General features: G+C 39.8%; 1 protein-coding gene across 4 annotated transcripts in view; it reads right to left on the reverse strand.

Annotated features, from left to right (window-relative positions):
* Positions 1-19,420, reverse strand: part of cadm2a (cell adhesion molecule 2a) — a 206,124-nt gene that overhangs the window by 20,606 nt on the left and 166,098 nt on the right. For 2 of the 4 annotated variants that reach the window (XM_068715900.1, XM_068715899.1), the window contains 4 exons: positions 12,093-12,254; positions 11,537-11,627; positions 11,251-11,429; positions 7,061-7,174 (listed from right to left, as the gene is read on the reverse strand). In XM_068715900.1, the coding sequence (XP_068572001.1) occupies positions 7,061-7,174; positions 11,251-11,429; positions 11,537-11,627; positions 12,093-12,254 (546 nt within the window). Of the gene's footprint in view, positions 1-6,768; positions 6,955-7,060; positions 7,175-11,250; positions 11,430-11,536; positions 11,628-12,092; positions 12,255-19,420 lie in introns of those variants that run through there. The other 2 variants (XM_068715901.1, XM_068715902.1) reach the window with 2 other exon arrangements.

Below are 19,420 nucleotides of genomic sequence, written 5' to 3' on the forward strand. Positions count from 1 at the left end.
AAAAGGTTTGTCCTTGATCTAAACACATAGGTGAAAGTGGGGTTAAAGACATAAAACATTATTTGTGGAGTTCAACCTTCCCCTTTAATACCTCAATAATTTGAAAGGGTAATTTCAAAAGTCTGTCTAAAATGTATGTTATCAAGCATGCTATTAAAGGAATTTGAGTAATCTGTCTCATTATTCGCTGCTGCAAGTTTTCTAATAAACTCAAAATGTTTCAGTTTCCTCCTCTTATAGCTCACTTAGAAAGCACCTCTGACTGAGACAAATGAACAGCTTCAAGAGATATTTTACTTTTCTGATATATATGCTACTGTACAACATCACGTTACACAAAGGATGTCTGTTCACCTACCACTGCTTTTAACCCTCAAATATAAGAAAATATCTTGAGAGGTAAATAAAAAAATGTTCAGTACGGCAAACAGGATACGAGTGGTTCTGTTTTAATGTCTTACTATTGATGTGCAGGTTTTCGGGCCAGCGCTCACTTGAAGAGGGTTAAATCTCAAACTAATCCCGTCTTTTGAACCCTAACCAATCCCTTGTTCCAATCTTTAATTCTCCTCCTAGTGTGAAGTCACTACTATCAACTCCAAGAGAGGAAAATCCTTTGTATTTTGCTTTAGAGTACAAGCATAAAAACCATGATAGTTATGGATTGCCGAGGTCCTCCATGGGGTCCTCCATTGGACCCCACTGACAGTTAAAGTCTCAGATATAGCAACCAGCCCTCTGGAATAAATTTAAGACAATCTAGCAATGTATTCCATGTTATAGTATGTGTTCTGATTAAGGTTGTTGGTACAATTCTTTACTTCTATCTTCTGTTCCACTCTGCAAGGAGGTAGATGGTATTATTTTAGTCTTTCTGTCCTCTCCACAGGCATAGACACTAGGCATGAATAATTGCTGTCTTCTCTGCAGTGGGCCCTTTTTCTGCGGCAATTTTAGACTACAGGGTCTGGGGTTGGCCACACGAATGCTGATTATGAGAAGTGAATAGTAAATATTTGAAACACCAAAGAAACCCTTGTGCATGATTCAACCTTTCAGCTACACAAGGTCAAAGCTAATTTGCAAGCCATGAAAGAGCATTTGGCAAATTTTAGAGAACTCAGTGGTGGGGGTGGGGGGACGTGTATGTGTGTGTGTTCGTGGGGAGGGGGGATCTGATGACATTGCATAGACCTCTGATACTTAGCGAAAGAGTTATTATAGCCATTAAGGCTGGCTGGGCCATTGAAGCTGTGTGTGTGTTGGGCATACCTGCCAGCACTTCATTAATAAAGTGAATCACAGACCGCAGTTATGCATCAGTCCTAGCATTATACAGTACGGAGGAAAAAACTGGAGGAATCTCTTGCATATCTTTACACTACACCCCAAAGGTCGACAACAGTTAGTATTAAAGGCATGGATTATTGCCAAATTTAAATTACCATTAGAACCGCTGAGTCTACAGTATGAAGTATTTATTCACAAATATCCCTGAAAGCATGAATAATGCTTCCATTGGTGCATTATTGTATTGCCCACTAATACTTACTGCCACTAAGTCAGGAAAAATAGACAGAAAATGAGCTATCATTGTAAAATCCTATTGTAAAATAACGTCACATTTTATTTACCACTAACACTTTTTTGTAAATACAAAATATTAAATCCTGCAACTACTGAGAGGAAAACAAGTTGTTGCTTAGTACAGGGAGAACAAAAAATGGTGAATCAACGGCTAATTTTGGCATACCTGAAAACATGAGAAAAGCACAAAAACAACACTTATTGCATCTGGGCTTCACTCAGTCAGGTTTTTCCTGGCACCAAATCCACAAAACAATAATACATGACTAATGAGGTAGAATCACATCTCTTATTTACTACAATTACTATTAAAGTTATTTTATTTTGGATAAATATAACATCCAGTTTATTGAAATCCAACTTTTCCCCGGTCGGAATGATAGTTCCTTATAATCGGGCCTCATATGTCTATTGTAGTCCAGCACCCTCACCTTGCTTTCGTTGGCCTGTGGTTGCGGTTGTAGCTAACAGGGCTTATTAAGATCAAAGCAAAAAAGACCTGATACTTAGTTGACCACCGGTCCATTTTAAAGGGACAATCCTAAACTTGGACCTTTGCCCCACGTCCGGCAGTATTATGAAAATCATAGAAAATGTCCCACATTTGATTAATCAAGCCTATTTCTTTTGTTACATTTATTTTTGTAGTTAAAAAAACCCATGTATTAACTGTGTACTACCATCATCTTTCCTAAATTAAAATATTTTCCCCCACAGAAATTGTGATTGGTTTGAAAAGAAAAATCTGCGCAGCCATCTTTTTTTTCTGAAGCTATTTGGTAAAGAGGAGTGAGCTAACATATAATCACATATAATTTCTGGACCCTGAGTCTGAAATAAAGTCTATCTAATATCTTTATAGCCTAATAATTTTAATTTCTCTCTTGCTCATGTGTCCCACAAAATCACGTCTGCTTTCCTGCAACACAACAGTAATGATGTGGTCACCCTCTAATATAATAGCAGCTCAATTACAACTGAGGTCTTAACTCTGAAAGTCTGGGAGACAGAAGCTAGTTATACATTTCGCCTCCGCAATTACGCAAGGGTCCACGAAGTAAATGTTGTCATCAGAGGGTGTACATGTAGGCTCTGTGCAATTGTCCATGTACCCCCAATTTGATGGGACTGTGCGGTATGTGTGGATGGTGTCTATGGCGTCGGCAGCTGTCAGATTACAAGTAAGTTTGGGAGTATATTCGAGGCTTTAGCACACATAGAATATCCATGATCAAATATTTTTATTTTTTATCTTACATGGTTTACTCTATTTCCAACTGATTGAGTGTAATGATGGCTAAGGAGTATTGGCATTCATTGTGATTTCTTCCCCATTTAAATATCTCCAATTAATTCAACTAAAGGTTTCAGTAACAGCATGTTAAGCTGTATATCTAAGGTGATGGAGAAAATAAGGCAGGTGGCTGCATCCACACAGAAATCAACTTGCATACTGTAAATTAATTACACCATTGAAATCATTCATTTGACTCAGTTTCTACATTGCCATGGGGTATTTGTCATACCGTAATCTAAAATTGTCAATTCCAATGGCCGATGTAGTTACAGGGATATTTTAGGCCTCATGCTACAATAGGAATACAATGAACACACAAAGCAACACTCAGGGTGAGACTTTTGCTGAATGTTACAGATCCTGTACAGGCCTATCTGATTTTCCAAATTACCATGATCACTTTTCAGGTTTTTTAGCCTGGACGAATGAAAAAAGTTGAAGGGGTTAAGCTGGGAAAAGGTGATCATCCATTCAATGAAAACCAATAAACTGTACATCTACAGTCCCTCCTGTTCAAACACCAACTGCTTATCTCTTCTCTGCTTCTCTGTTCTTCTCTCAAACCGTTTGTTGTTGGACTACAACCTCAGATGTGCTGATGACGGGCAAGAGAGGGAAGATGCAAGACTAGTATAAAAAAGATGACGGAACAGAGAAAGGTGCACCTAAAAGAGCTCATCAGATATATAATATGCTAATATTCTGCATACAATGTTGTAATGCAGAACCTACACTGTGTATTTCATCTGTACAGGAAGACAACTTTATTAAAAAGACAAAACGTCATGGGGCTGGTACAGCTCCACAGTTGTTTGCTTTCATGCAGAGCCTGTGAGAAAACCTGGTAATAAATCAAGTAGACACATGAAAGCAGATAGTGTAGTATCCTGTGACTGGGGACACAGTGAAGGAGTCTGATATTTAGATTCCCTAAAGATACACTAAGAGGCTCAGCTTCTCTGGTGTCTCTGCACTACACAAACAGACATCAGAGAAAAATAGAGACATGCTGATGAGGAATATCGAAAAAAGATGTGAGGAGGTGTGAGGGTAGAAGACAAGAAGTGGTTGAGAGACAAGTAAAACAAAAGCTTTGATAGAAAGCAAAGCAGCGGAGGAAAGGTAGAAAGGGAGTCGAGACTCTTGAAGGACTTTAAAGATGGAAATTTAGAGAAAGCAGCAGTGATAAGAGGAAAGTATTCTGAGTGAATGTGACTGTGAAGCACAGTCTGCACAAGTGGCAGAGAAGGTGAACTTTGCTACATCTATAGAAAACAGACACATTAATGAAAATGAAGGAAGCTGCTTGAGAGAACTGCAGAAAAAAATGCAGAGAATTTAAGACACAGAGAAGAAATCAGTGTCTTGAATCGTATGTATTAATACTATTTAGTCTGAATTCTATTTGGGGTTGAATTTTTATGTTTTACGTGAAAAAAATACTGTGTTAATTATATGTTAAATATGTACAATCATCTTGTAACAACTTTGTAACAACTTTAAGAATCCATGATTATGGATGTATTTGCATACAGCTTATCACAGCATAACGTTTTTAATTGACATGTCACTCAAAAACTTTGATTGACACATCACTTTACTGTAGCAGACATGGCGCTATGTCAGCATTATTGTTGTAGTGTCGCAGTACGAAACAAGACAGAATCACTAGACAAACTGCAATTCAACAAAACAATTGTTACTTCAACTTTTTATTTCTTAGGTGTTTGTCCAATGGTACATTTATTGCCTTTGGATTATTAATGTAAATCTTAAAATAAATGATGTAAAATCACATAAACTGTACACTCACCAAGAATAAATGTTTCAATCATACAGATATAATTTGGGTAAATAGATTTATATAATCCCAAAGGGTTGTGACATCTATTCCATCTGTCCATCTGTGATGCCAAAACATCCCTTTCCTCAGCCACAGTCTCCAGCTCCTCCTAAAGTATTCTGAGGCTCTATATGTATATTATGTCATTCCCCGGTATGTCTGTCTGCCCCAAGGTCTCCTCCCAGTTGGTTGTACTAAAGAGCCTCCACAGAGAGATTTACAGTATGTTTCTTACCCAAAACAACGTAACTGCCGCCTTTAAATGCAGAGCTAGTTTAGTTGAACATGCTGGAACATCTCCAGTGGGGGATATCTTTGTCCTCCACTGGAGGTGGGCGGGGGCAGCTTTCAATTCTTGAATCGAAAGCTGCATAAGAGGACAACAGAACTACATTATCAGCATTAAGTAGAGCTGCTACTTCGACTATACAAGATCGGATTGCTCATAACAGCTGTCCAAGCACTTATATTCATGTAGTACCACCCCACAAGACACCAAGGGAGATAATAATATATCTCTAATAATAATAATTGTTTTTGAAGTCCACGCTTCACAAGAATGGGACAGACCTGAGGTCACACTGACCACCAAAATCTAAACAGGTCATCCTTGAGTTCAAGTGGACATTTGTGCCAAATTTGAAGAAGTTCCCTGCAGGCGTTCCTGAGATTTTGCGTTCACGAGAATGGACCCGACGAACGGACAACCCAAAAACATAATGCCTCCGGCCATGGCTGTCACCAGCATGGAGGCATAAAAATGGGAACACCAACATCCATCTGTTATTCCATAGATACTGTCCCCAACCTCCAAGCAGGCAGGTCAACCATGACAGCAGAATATTCCGAAATTTTACCACCTCAGGGTAAATTCCATCAATCTGGCACTTTATAACTGCAGGGCTTTTTGACCACCTCAATGACCTATACCATAAGGAACGGCAAGGCTTCCCCTAAGCCTTTCAACTGTGCCTCCACTGTGTTGGCAGCATTCTCAAGTTCCTCAAATTGTTCCTTTTATCATCCAGGTCAGCAGTATTTCTATCCCTGTTGAGAACATCTTTCTGGAGACCACCAGCGGGTTCTTGGGTTGCTGCCATGACAGGCACAAGTGACCTCCTGGCTAAGACTTGGAGGGATCGTATACACAATGGGCCACTCAAACACCATGTCTCTAACCTTGTCCAAGCTGCAGCAAATATTCTCTAGAGGTAAACTGGTTGTAGCTGGTATCCCTCCATGTTCTACAGTAGCTTTAGCTTCTTCCTCAGCCAAAAAGTGACATTCAACCTCCAAGGGTCAACATACCTCCAACTGATTGGCAACAAACCAGACCACCACACCAAACCTTTAGGGTCCAAATTGTGGGGTTTCTGAGTCAAGAGATTTATTGAAAGATGTCCTAGATTTGGTGAGGCATTAACACTATTATGAGAAAAATGGTTTGTGTGGATGGCATTGGTTGCCTAAGGATGGAGATGATTTAATTTATACTGCACATCACTCACTTTAAAGTTTAAATCTATGTCATCAGCCTCTGCAAGGATGAGAGGGGCTTGAAATTGGAGAAGACATAAGTATGTTATGCCTCCCCAACATTTCATTTTCATTCATATTCTTTTTTTCCTTTTTCAAATGTTATATTATAATGCTTTACGGTTTGTATCACACAGAAATAGATTCTCTAAGAACACCAACAAGCAGTAAGATGCCTACATGATGGCTACTGTGTTATCTCTCTGAAAAAGAGCTTTTCAAGTCAGAATTCTTTAAGTTTGAACACAGCATTAGGAGTCATGATGAGACATCTCCAGTGGCCAGACATTTTCAGTTGGACATGACATTTGCTTCTTTGAGGTTTCATGGCACAGCAGTACTGAAGTCTTTGAAATGCCAAGGGGACAGTAGATTGTGTATTTGAACAGCTAGACTCTTTGTGAATACAAAGACCCAGAGCGTCTGAGAGACTTAGGACATTTGAATAATATCCTTAATGTGAAAACACAAAACAGGTACATTTCAATAGATATGCATGTCATTGTCCATCAAAAAGATGCACAGTTTATGTTTACAATCCTAAAAGGATAAGAAAAAGAAAAAAAGGTAGACAGGAAAGAAATTTGTCCCAGGAAGCACGTTTCATCAGATATTTTCCAGGTTTCGGTGTTTCCATGTCTCAGTGTGTCCACATGTAGCATGAACACTGACGCTTGAGGCAGAGAAATAGCTGGGAGAGAAGTAATAGGACAGAGGAAACATAAAAGTAAGACGAAAGCGGGAATATACAGTAGCATGCTGAGGTGGCTGTGGAGATGCATGGGGTGGTACTGTACCTCTGTTGCCAGTGACTGTGGGGTCTGAGGCGTGGGAGCCTAATAGAGCGGTAGGATCTGGAGGGATGGAATGTAGGGGGGGAGTGGTGGATGGAGGCAGGGTTGTGGGGACGTCTGGTGGGGGGATAGACACACACGTATATACAAAACAATAAAACAACAAAAGATAATTCATATGGGGGCAGTTATATACTTTAAAAAAGCAACACAAACTGGTCAAAGCATTATACAGTGATGAGAAACAAAAAAGGTATGATTATGAAACAATTCAAAGCATAAAAAAAATAGTTGAAAACACTTTGAAATGCAGTAATGAGATACTGTTGATGCAAAGTGATGCACTACATGACACACATTAATTTAATTGCTCATCCTTTTTGTTTGGCTTCTCATACAATTGACTTTTAATGACTTTCTTTGCGTCAATTTTCCCATGAGTCATATTTAAGAAACAAACGCATAGGTACTTTTGTGTTATACCTGTTCATCATTAACTGTATAGCGCATCAAGGACAATACATTTTCCTCAATTCCCCCCAGGTGTTCCTAAGATACTGCTTTCACAAGAATGGACCGAACGCATGGAAGGACATCGGAGAAACATAATGCCTCAGGCCACAGCGGTCACTAGCGCAGAGGCATAATTGCAATATGAGTGATGGAAGAAACATTTTGCAAGTTGCCATTTTCAAGTTATGTTCAGAGTATTTTCATCATCATTGTAATTCCATATGTTCTGTCTTTGGATATGAGGGTAATTGCTGTAGCATGAGAACAGGATTAACTTTGAGTCTTCTAATGTTGGCTCAAGTCTGTGAGGAAAGATCCTACACTGGAAACCTCTCTACACCCAATGAAAGAAGTCATTTAACAAATGATCGGTGCCAATGATACAGGTTTGCAAGGATGATTTCAGGAGAAGGTAGCCAAACCATCATTATCATGCTATGTTTTCTATTTCTCACTGCAGTATAATGGTAACAGTGCTTCATCCAAGGAAGTGTTTCTCACTGTCGCATGTTAAAGCAACAGGAAAAATGGGACTGAAACATTCTGTGACAAAGTTAATGAGGTTACACAACCACGTTGGCTTTTATGTTTGTGTCACTCTGCTTTTTATGATGAGCTTGAGGCTTTTAATTGGCGGTGGTACTCTTTCTCAGGGCCAACTGTCCTGCGTGTCTCTGTGACATTTCAGCCTCAGCGTGAATCACTAAGCAGCTAAGTGCATGTCGCTGGGAAAGAGGGTAGAGAGAAAAAGTCTTCTCGTTGAGGGGGAACCATTAAAAAGGTATTTTCAAAGAATTATGGCAGCAATTGTGAAAGGCTAAAAGGTGTGGTAATCACTAATGAAGGGTAGGAACAGACTGTGTGCCATTTCAAAAGAACAGGTAATGAATAGGCCTCTTTGACCCGCCTATATTCCTTTTTTGCGGCATAGAATTTGTCAGTTTAATAACATCACTGCAATTAAGTGCATTGGTTAATCTTGTTGATACATTGAGCTGAAATTTGAAGGAATTGTTAAATGCACACAGACATTGTGGCATGTTAATAGGAAGTGCAAAATTAATCTTTTAAGGTTTAAGTAATAAAAGCTTTGATATATCTATTTGAGTGGACCAATAAAATATCAAAAGAGATAATAACAGTATTTTTGTTATTTTACCATGGCGGATCCCAGATCAATACGCTGCTATAGGCTGTGTCTTCTTTTAACTCTGGTAATCAGATTCAGACATGGGTAGGCAGTTTTCTTATCTGTATGTGAATTCTGCTTGGGAACTTCACAACTCTCTTCGTTTTAATACAGCCTTCACAAAAGATTTGAATATGAAGGAAAAAATATCATATATATCAGTCCTGCAGTGCTGACCTGTTTTGTGGCTTTAAATGCAAATGTGGCACTTGTGACATTCATTATTTAACTAAATATCTTGTATTGTTATGACTGCATTTGGAATGGTTTAAAACTGGTTTAAATAAAGTCTTCCCACAGTAAATACAAAAATGTTAGTAAATTTATATCATTACATTTGTCTTGTCACAGTAGCATCTGGATTAGTATGAAAACCAAAATATAGTGTGACGACAGAAACCATAATTTGTCAAGTTTTAGTTGTATAACATTTGGATTTTACCTTTCCTTACTTTGAACCTACCCATTTTAATTTAACTCTGCAGAGACTTCTAAGTGCTGCTAGCTGAAGATCAAGTTGTAAGCCCTACAAAACCCTTCATTTAGAAGATGTCATTATATTTCTCTGACATTTACAGCCTTACTTTCATACATGGATCTAATAAAGCACTTGACTGTCCATGTCTTTAATTTGTGTAATGACATGGCTTAAGTCCAGTTCTCAGTTCTAAGAGTTTCTTATTGGAGAAATAATTAACCTGTATTATTATTATTATTCTGTTTTGTATGGCCAGCAGGGGGCAACTTCACTGGTTAAAGAAAGAAATCAGTTTGTTTAGAATATTTTAGACTACAATTTTAGATTAGAAAATTACACTACTTCTCACTTGATTTATTATCTCAGTAAACATTTTCCCAAAGAGTTTATGACATCAATCGCAAGTCTTCTTCAATACAGCATGATGTTCATTTTGTAAATTATGGTCCCATTTAGAGTAAGGTAGACGATAAAGCAGCCTATGCTTTAGGGCATGACAACCTTGTGATAGACAAATCACTACCACGGTGACCTATCAATCACAGTAGCAATGTGTATCCCTCCCCAGCTCAACCCTCTCGTCCAAATATGGTTGGTCACTTCTGGCTCCAAAAAAACGAGATGGCAACGGCCAAAATGACAGACTTGAAGCTTCAAAATGATGGTCGACAAACAAATTGGCGACGTCATAGTGGCCACATCCACTTCTTTCATACAGTCTATGCATATTACAAGATATTTCACTAGGAGGAAAACCGGACAAGTCTTCAAAACACTTGCGAGAAGTGATGCGGGGAGAGATGCAAGAACATGCCCGAGACAAGAATTATTATTTCCTTAAATGGATGTCCGCAAGAAGCCAGCAATTCAATTTGAAAAACCAAGAAAAAGAAGAGAATATGTAGGAGAGAATGGTTGGGGAGATGCGGGCAGCAAGGAATGAGAAAATAGGTTTTTCCCTTGTCTCGTATCTTTCACTCAAAAACAATTTGTACACTACAGGATATTTAATACATAGTGTCAATCTCCAAAATTTGTCAGAGAGTGGAAAATCCGGGCTAAAATCTTGTAGTGTAAGCTCGGCATTAGTCACATTCTCCATCGGTTCCACATCTGGTTAGTTACAACTGTACATCTAACAAGGACAATCATGAACCTACTAGAACACACAGCTCTGTCAAAGCATAGCTTTCTCTCATGTTCATCAGATTAGCTCTGCTTTTAAATTAGAGAGCAAATAAAACACCCCCTAAGTGCATGTAATGATAATAATGTAATATTTGATTGATCCACTTAGGGAAAATATATTTTGCCTCCAGTCGTATGATCTCTCTGGCCAAACACTACCAGCATTTTTGTTCCTCGTCTCACACACAACCAAAGTTACTAAAACAGAGGGTAAAAGAGATGTGTCTTTGCTCTGCTCATTTTTAAGCATTATTCCTTAATGCCAGAAGACAAATGGCAGTGGAGAAACGGAAGTGAGGAAGAGCTATCTGTTTTCCCTCACACTTAGTCCCTTTATCCCCCACCTCCTCTGGCGTTACTAGGAATTACTTATCCTTCCTGGTGATATTCCTGACAACGCAGCACTAAATTCTGCCACCCTCACACATTTCTCTCCTGTGTGTGTGTGTGCGTGTGTGTGTAGGATCTGGGATGCAGGTTTATTTAAGGAAAGGCGTTGGTGGCATTTGTGTCACCCAAGGCCCTTATTCTCCTTGTGAGAGATGGTGCCACTAATCACTCCTAGCACTGATACAGTATGCAGATCAGGATGTATTATAATCCTGGTTTTTGCAACGGAGTTTGGAGCTATTGCCTGTGAGGTTCATACTTTCCCCTATTTATGTAGCATTATTGGAGTCCAAGGCATCATGCATTGCAGCTTTTTCCCCTCATCCATACGATGTTTGAAATGAGTAACTGATGAAGATTTCTCTCTGTTTCTTTACCTTTGGACTTGATCACATGAAACACAATTACCCACATCAGCCTCTCCTTTTAACTCACCATAGACGTAGAGCACATATTCAGCACTGCTGGTCCCTAGGTGGTTGCCAGCTTCGCAGCGGTAGGTGCCATTGTCTGTCTTGTTGAGTGAAGTAAAGGTGAGCTCCCTCCCCTCTACAATCATCCTGTCCAGGTCAGGAAGTTCACCCCCGTCCTTTGTCCACATCACAGGATCTGGCCTGGGAGGTTACAGGATGTGAAAGAGAAACAAGGTATGATTAATTTTCCTGTCTGAAGCGTAATATAAAAGGCTGACACAAACTGATACAGAATTTGAGTGACTTACGAAGGGTTTCCTTTGGACACACACTCCAGCTTTAAGTACTGACCCTCCTGGGGGACTGCAAGGGAGTGGATAATCTGCACACGAGGAGCATCTAGGAGAGACAGAGAGGCTCACAACGAGGGCTGACGATCAGGATTACATACATATTAAGATAAACATCTGATGATTTACTTAATATTGGGTCATGATTTAACAATGAACTAAAATATTCAAAACCAAATGGTTAAAAGCATTAGACAAAAAAGGTGCATCCCCTTGAACAACATTTTCAAAATATGATTGAAATATAATTATTTAAGACATAATGTAAAAAAGAACTATGACTTATGATATGTCATTATAAGCACATTGTCATGATTCAAACACAGCACATGGAGTTTTTCATGAATGATAAATGATCAAATTCTCTTTGCCATCCAACAGGATTCTGCAGCCTTAGAAGCATTCTTAGTAACTTCCTCTTTAATGTACATTCTCTTCCGTACATTGTGAGGTTTCACAACGTACACTCCATGTGTGTGTTTGAGTATGTGCATGTTTCAGTGTGTTCACTCACAGTGGACCTCCAGTACTTCTGTGGCTTGCTGCGGTGTCTGTGTGAGTGCCACATGGTCCACTTTGCAGGTGTAGGCCACTCCATCATCATTTCTGTCCACGTGCAGCTGCAGAGAGCTCCGTACTGTAAATGTCTTCCCACTTGCATTCACCTCTTTGGCACCTTTGGAGAAAGTTGCATACTGTCACAGATGTAGCACATTTATCTTGCAAGGTGTGAGGGCCGCACATCAATGTGATGCCCCTGTGTACAACTATCCATATAGACAGGAGCCTATCATGCGATGCAACAAGCACCTAAATGGAATTTTCCCAGTATCTTTATATTAATATCTTCATCATAGTACTAGGGCATGTTAGAGGAATTATGCATACAACTATTCCTGTAAGAATTCTGCACTAGAAAAGGCTTTACACAAAAGACTGAATAAAAAAACAAACAAATGATCAGATGAGAATAACAATTCCAACTCACATCACACATCTCCCAGGATGCTGCTTTGGCATCTGTACAGCCCACGACCCATTCCAGACTCTAACAAAACCCACTTGCCTCACTTCTAGGTCAGTGGCTCTTTGAATGTAATGTGTATATTTACACCCTAGGCCTTTTTAAACACCTCTGGCCCCAACTACTATCTCTGCCTGGGGCTTTCTGGGCTTCACTGCTCCCACACAATGTCTAAATCTCACCAAACACTTTCCTCTCCCTCCAACCCATCTACCTAACAAACATTTCCAGCATCATTGGGACAAAAACATTACCAGGGCCAATCAGATCTTTGGCAATACCTTCAATAAGCTTAGTTGCAAAGAATCATTATACACAGTCCTCTCCATCTGTACAACCTGCTTTCAGAGCTATCCCTGCCACACCTGCCTTGTAATACCATCCAAACAGCTGAGTTACCTCTCTGTTTCCATTAACACCCCAATCTTTGCCAAGGCATTGGAGAACTCCTCCAACCTAGCTTCCTAAAATTATCTACATGATGTCTGGAAATTTGGCTTGCACCTTGAGCACATCATTCCACTTATTGCTTCTTTTGCCATGCCCACTGATATGGGCCTTAGATAAGCCAAATTTGTTTGATTGACGTTTCACGACCAAACCTCATGACACCAATCTTGACCACCACTTTAATGTTCTTGTAATTGTATTGGCTCACAATAAATCATCATCCCTGAAAGCAGTGATGCCTAGTAAGTAGAGAGGTCCTTATAACAAGAAGGTCACAGAGTTGACTCCCGCACCGCTGACTTCCTCCGTCCCCATCAAACTGTCCTTGAGCTTGACACTCCGTATCTGGCCCTGGGTGTCCTGTGCTCAGTCTAAATGAGTTTCAGACTTATATTCTCTTTACATACCCAGAACATCTCATTAATGCTTGTTGTTTAACACCCTCCTAGTTGTTAAAAAAAAAAAGAATAACCTTCTGGATTTGGGAAACGTCAAAGTCCGATAGTGATCCTGCACAAATCACAGCAAAAGACTTGAAGAACTGTAACTGTGTTCAGGTACCAGACGACATTTAAGGATGCCAATTTTTGACGAAGCCTCAGCCTACGCATATGACACGAATGTTCTCCGAAATTCAGAGACTGTTAAGTACGTGTTATGCAATTCAAATGACCATCCTCCTCCAGACTACACACATGCCAACATTCACAACTCACCACCGCTAGATCTGCTTTTACCTACTAGCTGTAACTTAATTTGTAATACGTAACCACCCCCAAGCAGGTATTTTTAACACATTCTTTTCACACACATCTGCTCAACCAAGTCTTTTGGGGCTGGTTGGTCTGCTCACATCATGCCAGCAGCCAGTATTTTAAACCATGTCAAGCCTGTTCATTCCCACTCCTACAAGGTTTTTTTTATAATAGGAAAAGAATACTGTAATACTGCATCCAGCTGTCCAGGCTTATCTCTTCATTCAGGTGTTGCCCTGCTTTGTAAAAATGTCCCCTTTTTCTTTAATCATCATAACAAATTCAAGAAAGCTTCAGTGTATGTAGAGTCTCTTTCTCTCTCTTATGCTGGCCACCTTTGTTTGTATCTCCTGAAGAGACTGTTTACGCTCCATATCCTTCTCTCCTCTGCGCTCATCTGCTCCACTTTCTAAGCATTCCACCCCACTGTCTCCTCTCCCTCTCGATTCTGCCAATCAACCATTCTCCTCAGTCACTTCCCCCCCAACTGAGGCAATGAGCCCGCCTCCCCTAGAGACGAATGACTGACAGCTCTGCAGTGTTAGCAACATCCACACAGACAACAAGAGAGAGGGGGAATGGCTGAGTTTCTTTCTCACAAAGAAGAAATAGAAGGCGGCAAGAGACTGAGAGAGAGTGGAGGCCTAGAGAGATGGGACATCTCATTTCTAATCTCTTGGCATGCTTTAGCGGTTGCAAACATTCTCCTACTATTTTTATTAGTTATTCCACGTCCACATAGACTGCTTCTCCCTGCCTCTTTGCCTCTCCATCAGTTAAACTTGTCTTTCTCCGTCTGTCTGCAAAAAGGTTCCTCCCACTGATGTACTGTTTATGTAACCTTATCCTTCTTCTTGTTTGATTCCTGTATTCTTCTGTTAATATTTGTATGTTATTGTTCAGTTTAGTATTAGGGTTAACGGTTGGTTATGGTTTAACTGAAAAATTGCAATTACTCAATAACGCATCTGAAAAATAAAGTCACTTGATTTCAAAACGGGTCTCTAAACAGCTGTTTCGAATTCCTCTACATTTTTGTTTGTTTGAAGTTTGGAAAGTGTATAGTAATGTTTTTTTAAAGTATGTCAATTCAAAATGACTTACAACTTAATGAATCATCCTGAATTGTGCAACTAACCTAATGTTCTGGCAGTATTTAAACTCCTCTATTTATTATTGTAGATTGGCATTCAGCAAAAAAACACACAGGATTATTTCTAAAAGTTAGTTCATAATATTTTTATTCGATAGAGAAGCTCACTTTCTGTATAATTCTACTGTGTGATTATAATGTCTAGACCCATTTACACTCTTAAAAGCCTTATGGCGATTTGAATGGATTCTGATTGCAGCTGTGAGATTCAGGATAAGAGTACTACAAAACGTGCTTGCACAAAGTTGGAGTTCATTAATATCATTATTCGGTCCAAAAGCTTTTTAGATCCACTTTGAGAACTTAATAACAGTTGTCTAACAGCAAGTAATACCTCATTGTTAAAATGTGTCAATCTGCATGCACTCATGGCTTCTGCACTGTTGTGTGTGTGCATGCGTGGGGGAGAGAAGGTACTGTATAATTGGTCTATAAATATCTTATCACATTTTAAGTGCAGCTGACATCAAGCTGCCACTACAGGTCATGGTTGTCAATCAAAAAAGTCATCTGGCCAGTCTCACACCACTGAAAAACATGTATTTTGGGGGAGTATTGGGTGGAGTATTCACTTACTTTAGGATAGAGGACACATCAGTGTATAGCACATTGTATATAGTAATTTTTTATTAGAGTTTCTACAGTATATAACAGAGACAAAATTCAGCTTATCTTTATGTTATTATTTTAACTAGCAAGCAAATAAAAAATGCATCTTCTTTAAGCTCATGAGCCTATCATCATAATTATGTATATACATTGTAAGTGCAACCAGCAGCGAACCCATGTGTATTGTCTGAAACTGCCTTCACACATTATACTATTATTACATCTCTTGGCTATTTTGCAGCTCCCTCTCTTTAATCTTTTTATATACGTTTTCAAATACGAAAAATGCACACTATCCTATTATATTCACCTGTGGAACCTCGCTTCAACAAAAAAGCCTGGCAGTATTTGGCTGTGAGGTGGGTGCTGCTCACAGTTCTGCATCGATGGCGCGAGCCAAGACATAGCCTTGGAGGATTAGAAATGGAAATGACAGGCGTAAAAGTGTGAGAATCTGACCCTTTTATGCCATTTCACAGGAGAGAGGAACGACCCAAGAAAAGAGGATGGGGGGGGGGGGGGGAAGAAAGACAGAAGAGGACTTCTGGGGTGGCGGAGGAATCATCAACAACAGCAACAGAGCTGACTAATCCTGGCAGCAGGGGTCCGAGGGCTGACTCAATATACCCTGAACTGCATCCCATCTGAGATTTAAAACAATTTGCCTGTGAAATTGCCTGTGGGTGAGGGTGAGGAAAAGCAAAATATATAACAGTACAAAATGCTCATTTAGATACAATAAAATTCACAATGCAAACAGAAAATAAAATGTTGCCAGATAACTACCCAGTCTGCGTGCTTTCATTTGTCTGTCAGATGAGCTGCGCAGCAATAAGTATGGCTTGACTTTGAAACAAGAGCACTAATACACAGCAGGCTCCAGCTCCAGTGAGGTGTGGAGATGATATATTGTGCCATCCACCGTCTTCTCACATATTCTGGCCACCCTGCAGCGTCAGGGAGCTGGGCCTGTTGGCTGAGCTGTCTTACCAGATCGACTCTGCACTTATCTGACGGCTGACTATGACCAGGGAGCACTGCTGAGTTTCTATGGTATCAGTGCCTGGCAGACCCGTCATAATGTCCTTTCTGACATGAAACTCTCTGAGTATTTACAGCTAAGAAATGTCTGCTGTGGATGCAGACGACAGGTTTTTTTCGGCTCTCAAAAGGAGAGGTCTGATAGGTCTTGGTGCCTTGGCATTTAAAACTGGACAGGTGCTCCACCTCCAGGATGTTGCTCTTAATGGACATAGACAGTGGGGGTAGCAATCTGATCTTATCTTCTTTCGCCACAGTGCTCAAGTCTAACTCTGTTAACCCGATCACACACTCTTATGATGCCAGAGAAAGAGGATACATTAGGTACACCTCTACCTCGGCATATTAAATCAAGGTAAAACAAGTTTAAAGAGAAAGAAAGACAGTAGAGGTGGCGCATGAGAATTTCATGCTCAAGATAATTCTGCTCTTCATTTTACCTATCTTGTGGTTGAAAGGTTTGACAGAAACAATTGCAATTAAAGTTGTGATGCTACAAAGCGATGTAAAAAACATAAAACTAGTTATGTTTATGTATGTGTTATAATTAACATACCAACAGATTTCAACAGAACTCATTACAGGCATGTGTGCAAGTTGTACTTGTGAGACACATGTATACAGGATATAGAGGGTGAATATGCGTTTTTGTGTGTGTGACTTAGACATCTTTTATTCATGCCACTGTGACTTGCAGGAGCCATCTTGAAATTACATCTTTAATGGTCATTGATCCACACCACCCCAGGGAGCTGGATAGTATAAATGCAGTCCCAACACAGACTTTTTTTAAGTAGTGTGCAGCGTTGTCAAACACTGTCGAAATGACTGAAAAGATATTCCTCTTTTAAGTGGAAAACGACTTTAAATTCCTGAACTTAATTCTTATTTTAGTGTTCACAATGTCACCAGCAGTCTCATCAACTTCAACATCATCCTCTTTGATATAAGCTCCTGGAGCTATAGCCTATTCGCTCTCCTCGATAGTTCTTTCCAGAGCAAACCTTAGAATAACGATGGCCACCTTATTCTGTTCTCACTTAAAGTAGTCAAGGACAATTACCCATAAATGAAGAAAAAGCCAGCACAATTTGAAAAAGTTGTTCAGTCACTATTCAACTCTTCAGTGTGCGAGCAGACTTGAGTGATAGCGTACTGAGAAGTCAGCAGACAACGACCTAAAATAGTGCAAGTTATATCTGCAGTAATAGTTCCTTGTCCTTGACTAACAACTTTGACAACAGAATAGGGATGTGGCCGCAAGCGGATTTGAATCAGATCTTTGTGTTTTCTTCCATAAGCCCCGTTGGAATAGAGTTATCGCGTAACATGATGAAGCAATAACCTCTACAGTTTAGGTCAGGGAGTGCGATAATACTAGTCTGATAGCGAACATCCCCACCCTTATTTGAAATAAATATTCATTTCATCTCTGCCTTGCTTGGTCTCCACACAGCTCCCCCTGGTTCAGTGGTGTGTAAACAAGTGCTACATGTGGTGATATTGGCAGAGGTCTCTCTGGGTTACGGTGTGTAACTGAGATAGAAATATATCATTACTGGGTGGGGACTGAGGGGATCTGGGGGACAAAGAGACTGAGAAATAAGAATATTGGATCCTCACACACAAGCTTATGTCCTCACATGTAGGCTGTCTGCTCCATCTGTCTGTTTTGCTCACACACATATATACACACACACTTAGCATAGGGTGTCCGTTAACTGCATGCGAATGGGTGATGGACTGCTCCAGTGGCTCTGCTGGTAATATAATCTTCTCTATTCCCCCAGATCCCACACCAATATGTCACAATTGTCATTTATTCCCAGCATGGTCGCCCACAATCAGATGGCTTTTCAGATTGAACACACCCTGATCCTGTCAGGATGATGAACACTTCAGTTGCACTCACATACGCCTACACATGCGGACATACATTGTGTATTACCCTGCGCTGCTCTTTGTGTTTGCTTTTTTCATGTTTATTTATATTGCCTGTTTTAAATGTGGAAAAAAGTCAGAGCGCTGAAGAGTGGCTTGCACGCAAATAAACTCTATTGGTGAGATATAGAACAAGTCACACTGACTGTGTCTTGCTAACAATTCACACCTTCCTATTAATACAAAAAAAAACTTGGCCAAGTAATGGTAGAAATGCATTTATAGTGTGACAAAAAAGAACAACATGTGTAAATGAGTCAATCACAATCTCAAGAACTGATTTTTATTCCTGAACTAAATACGTCCTGAATAAAAAAGATAATGGTGACAAGGTTAGCCACCAAGATTTGATGAGAGATTTGATCAGAGGTGACCATTTTGTGGTGTTAAAAATCAGATTGGGATTTTGTCTTCACTCTGTCAAGAGTCAAAGTGTGAGATTGACACGCTTTTTAAAAAAAAATGTATTTAGCACAGAGGATGTTCTGAGGAAGTCTGAATAGACGTGATGAGACAAATTCAATATTATCTCCCAACTACAGTTAATCAAATGGAAAGACACCATGATATCTTCTTGAAACTGTGTGCAAAACCAGCATTGATCTGGGCTTATCTGCTTGCTTATCTGGACCCTGGTAAACCCTAATGTGAGATAGCAGGCTGAGCTGTCTGGGCTTATGCTGGGGTAGAAAGGGTGTAATGGCACACACCGAGAGAGCTTTTCAGTGTATTCAGCGAGGGCCAAAACATCACCTCTGATCGAAATTCTTGACTATTCCAACAGCAGATCTGACAAGAATCTTCTAATCTGACATTTGTATAAAGTCTCAAGGTTCTGCTTTCTGTTTTGGGACAATGTTACCAAGACT

The sequence above is a fragment of the Cebidichthys violaceus genome, unplaced genomic scaffold (assembly GCF_023349555.1).
Source record: "Cebidichthys violaceus isolate CVI_PGR_0920_01 unplaced genomic scaffold, fCebVio1.0.p SCAF_20, whole genome shotgun sequence".
In the NCBI taxonomy this organism is placed as follows: Eukaryota; Metazoa; Chordata; class Actinopteri; order Perciformes; family Stichaeidae; genus Cebidichthys; species Cebidichthys violaceus.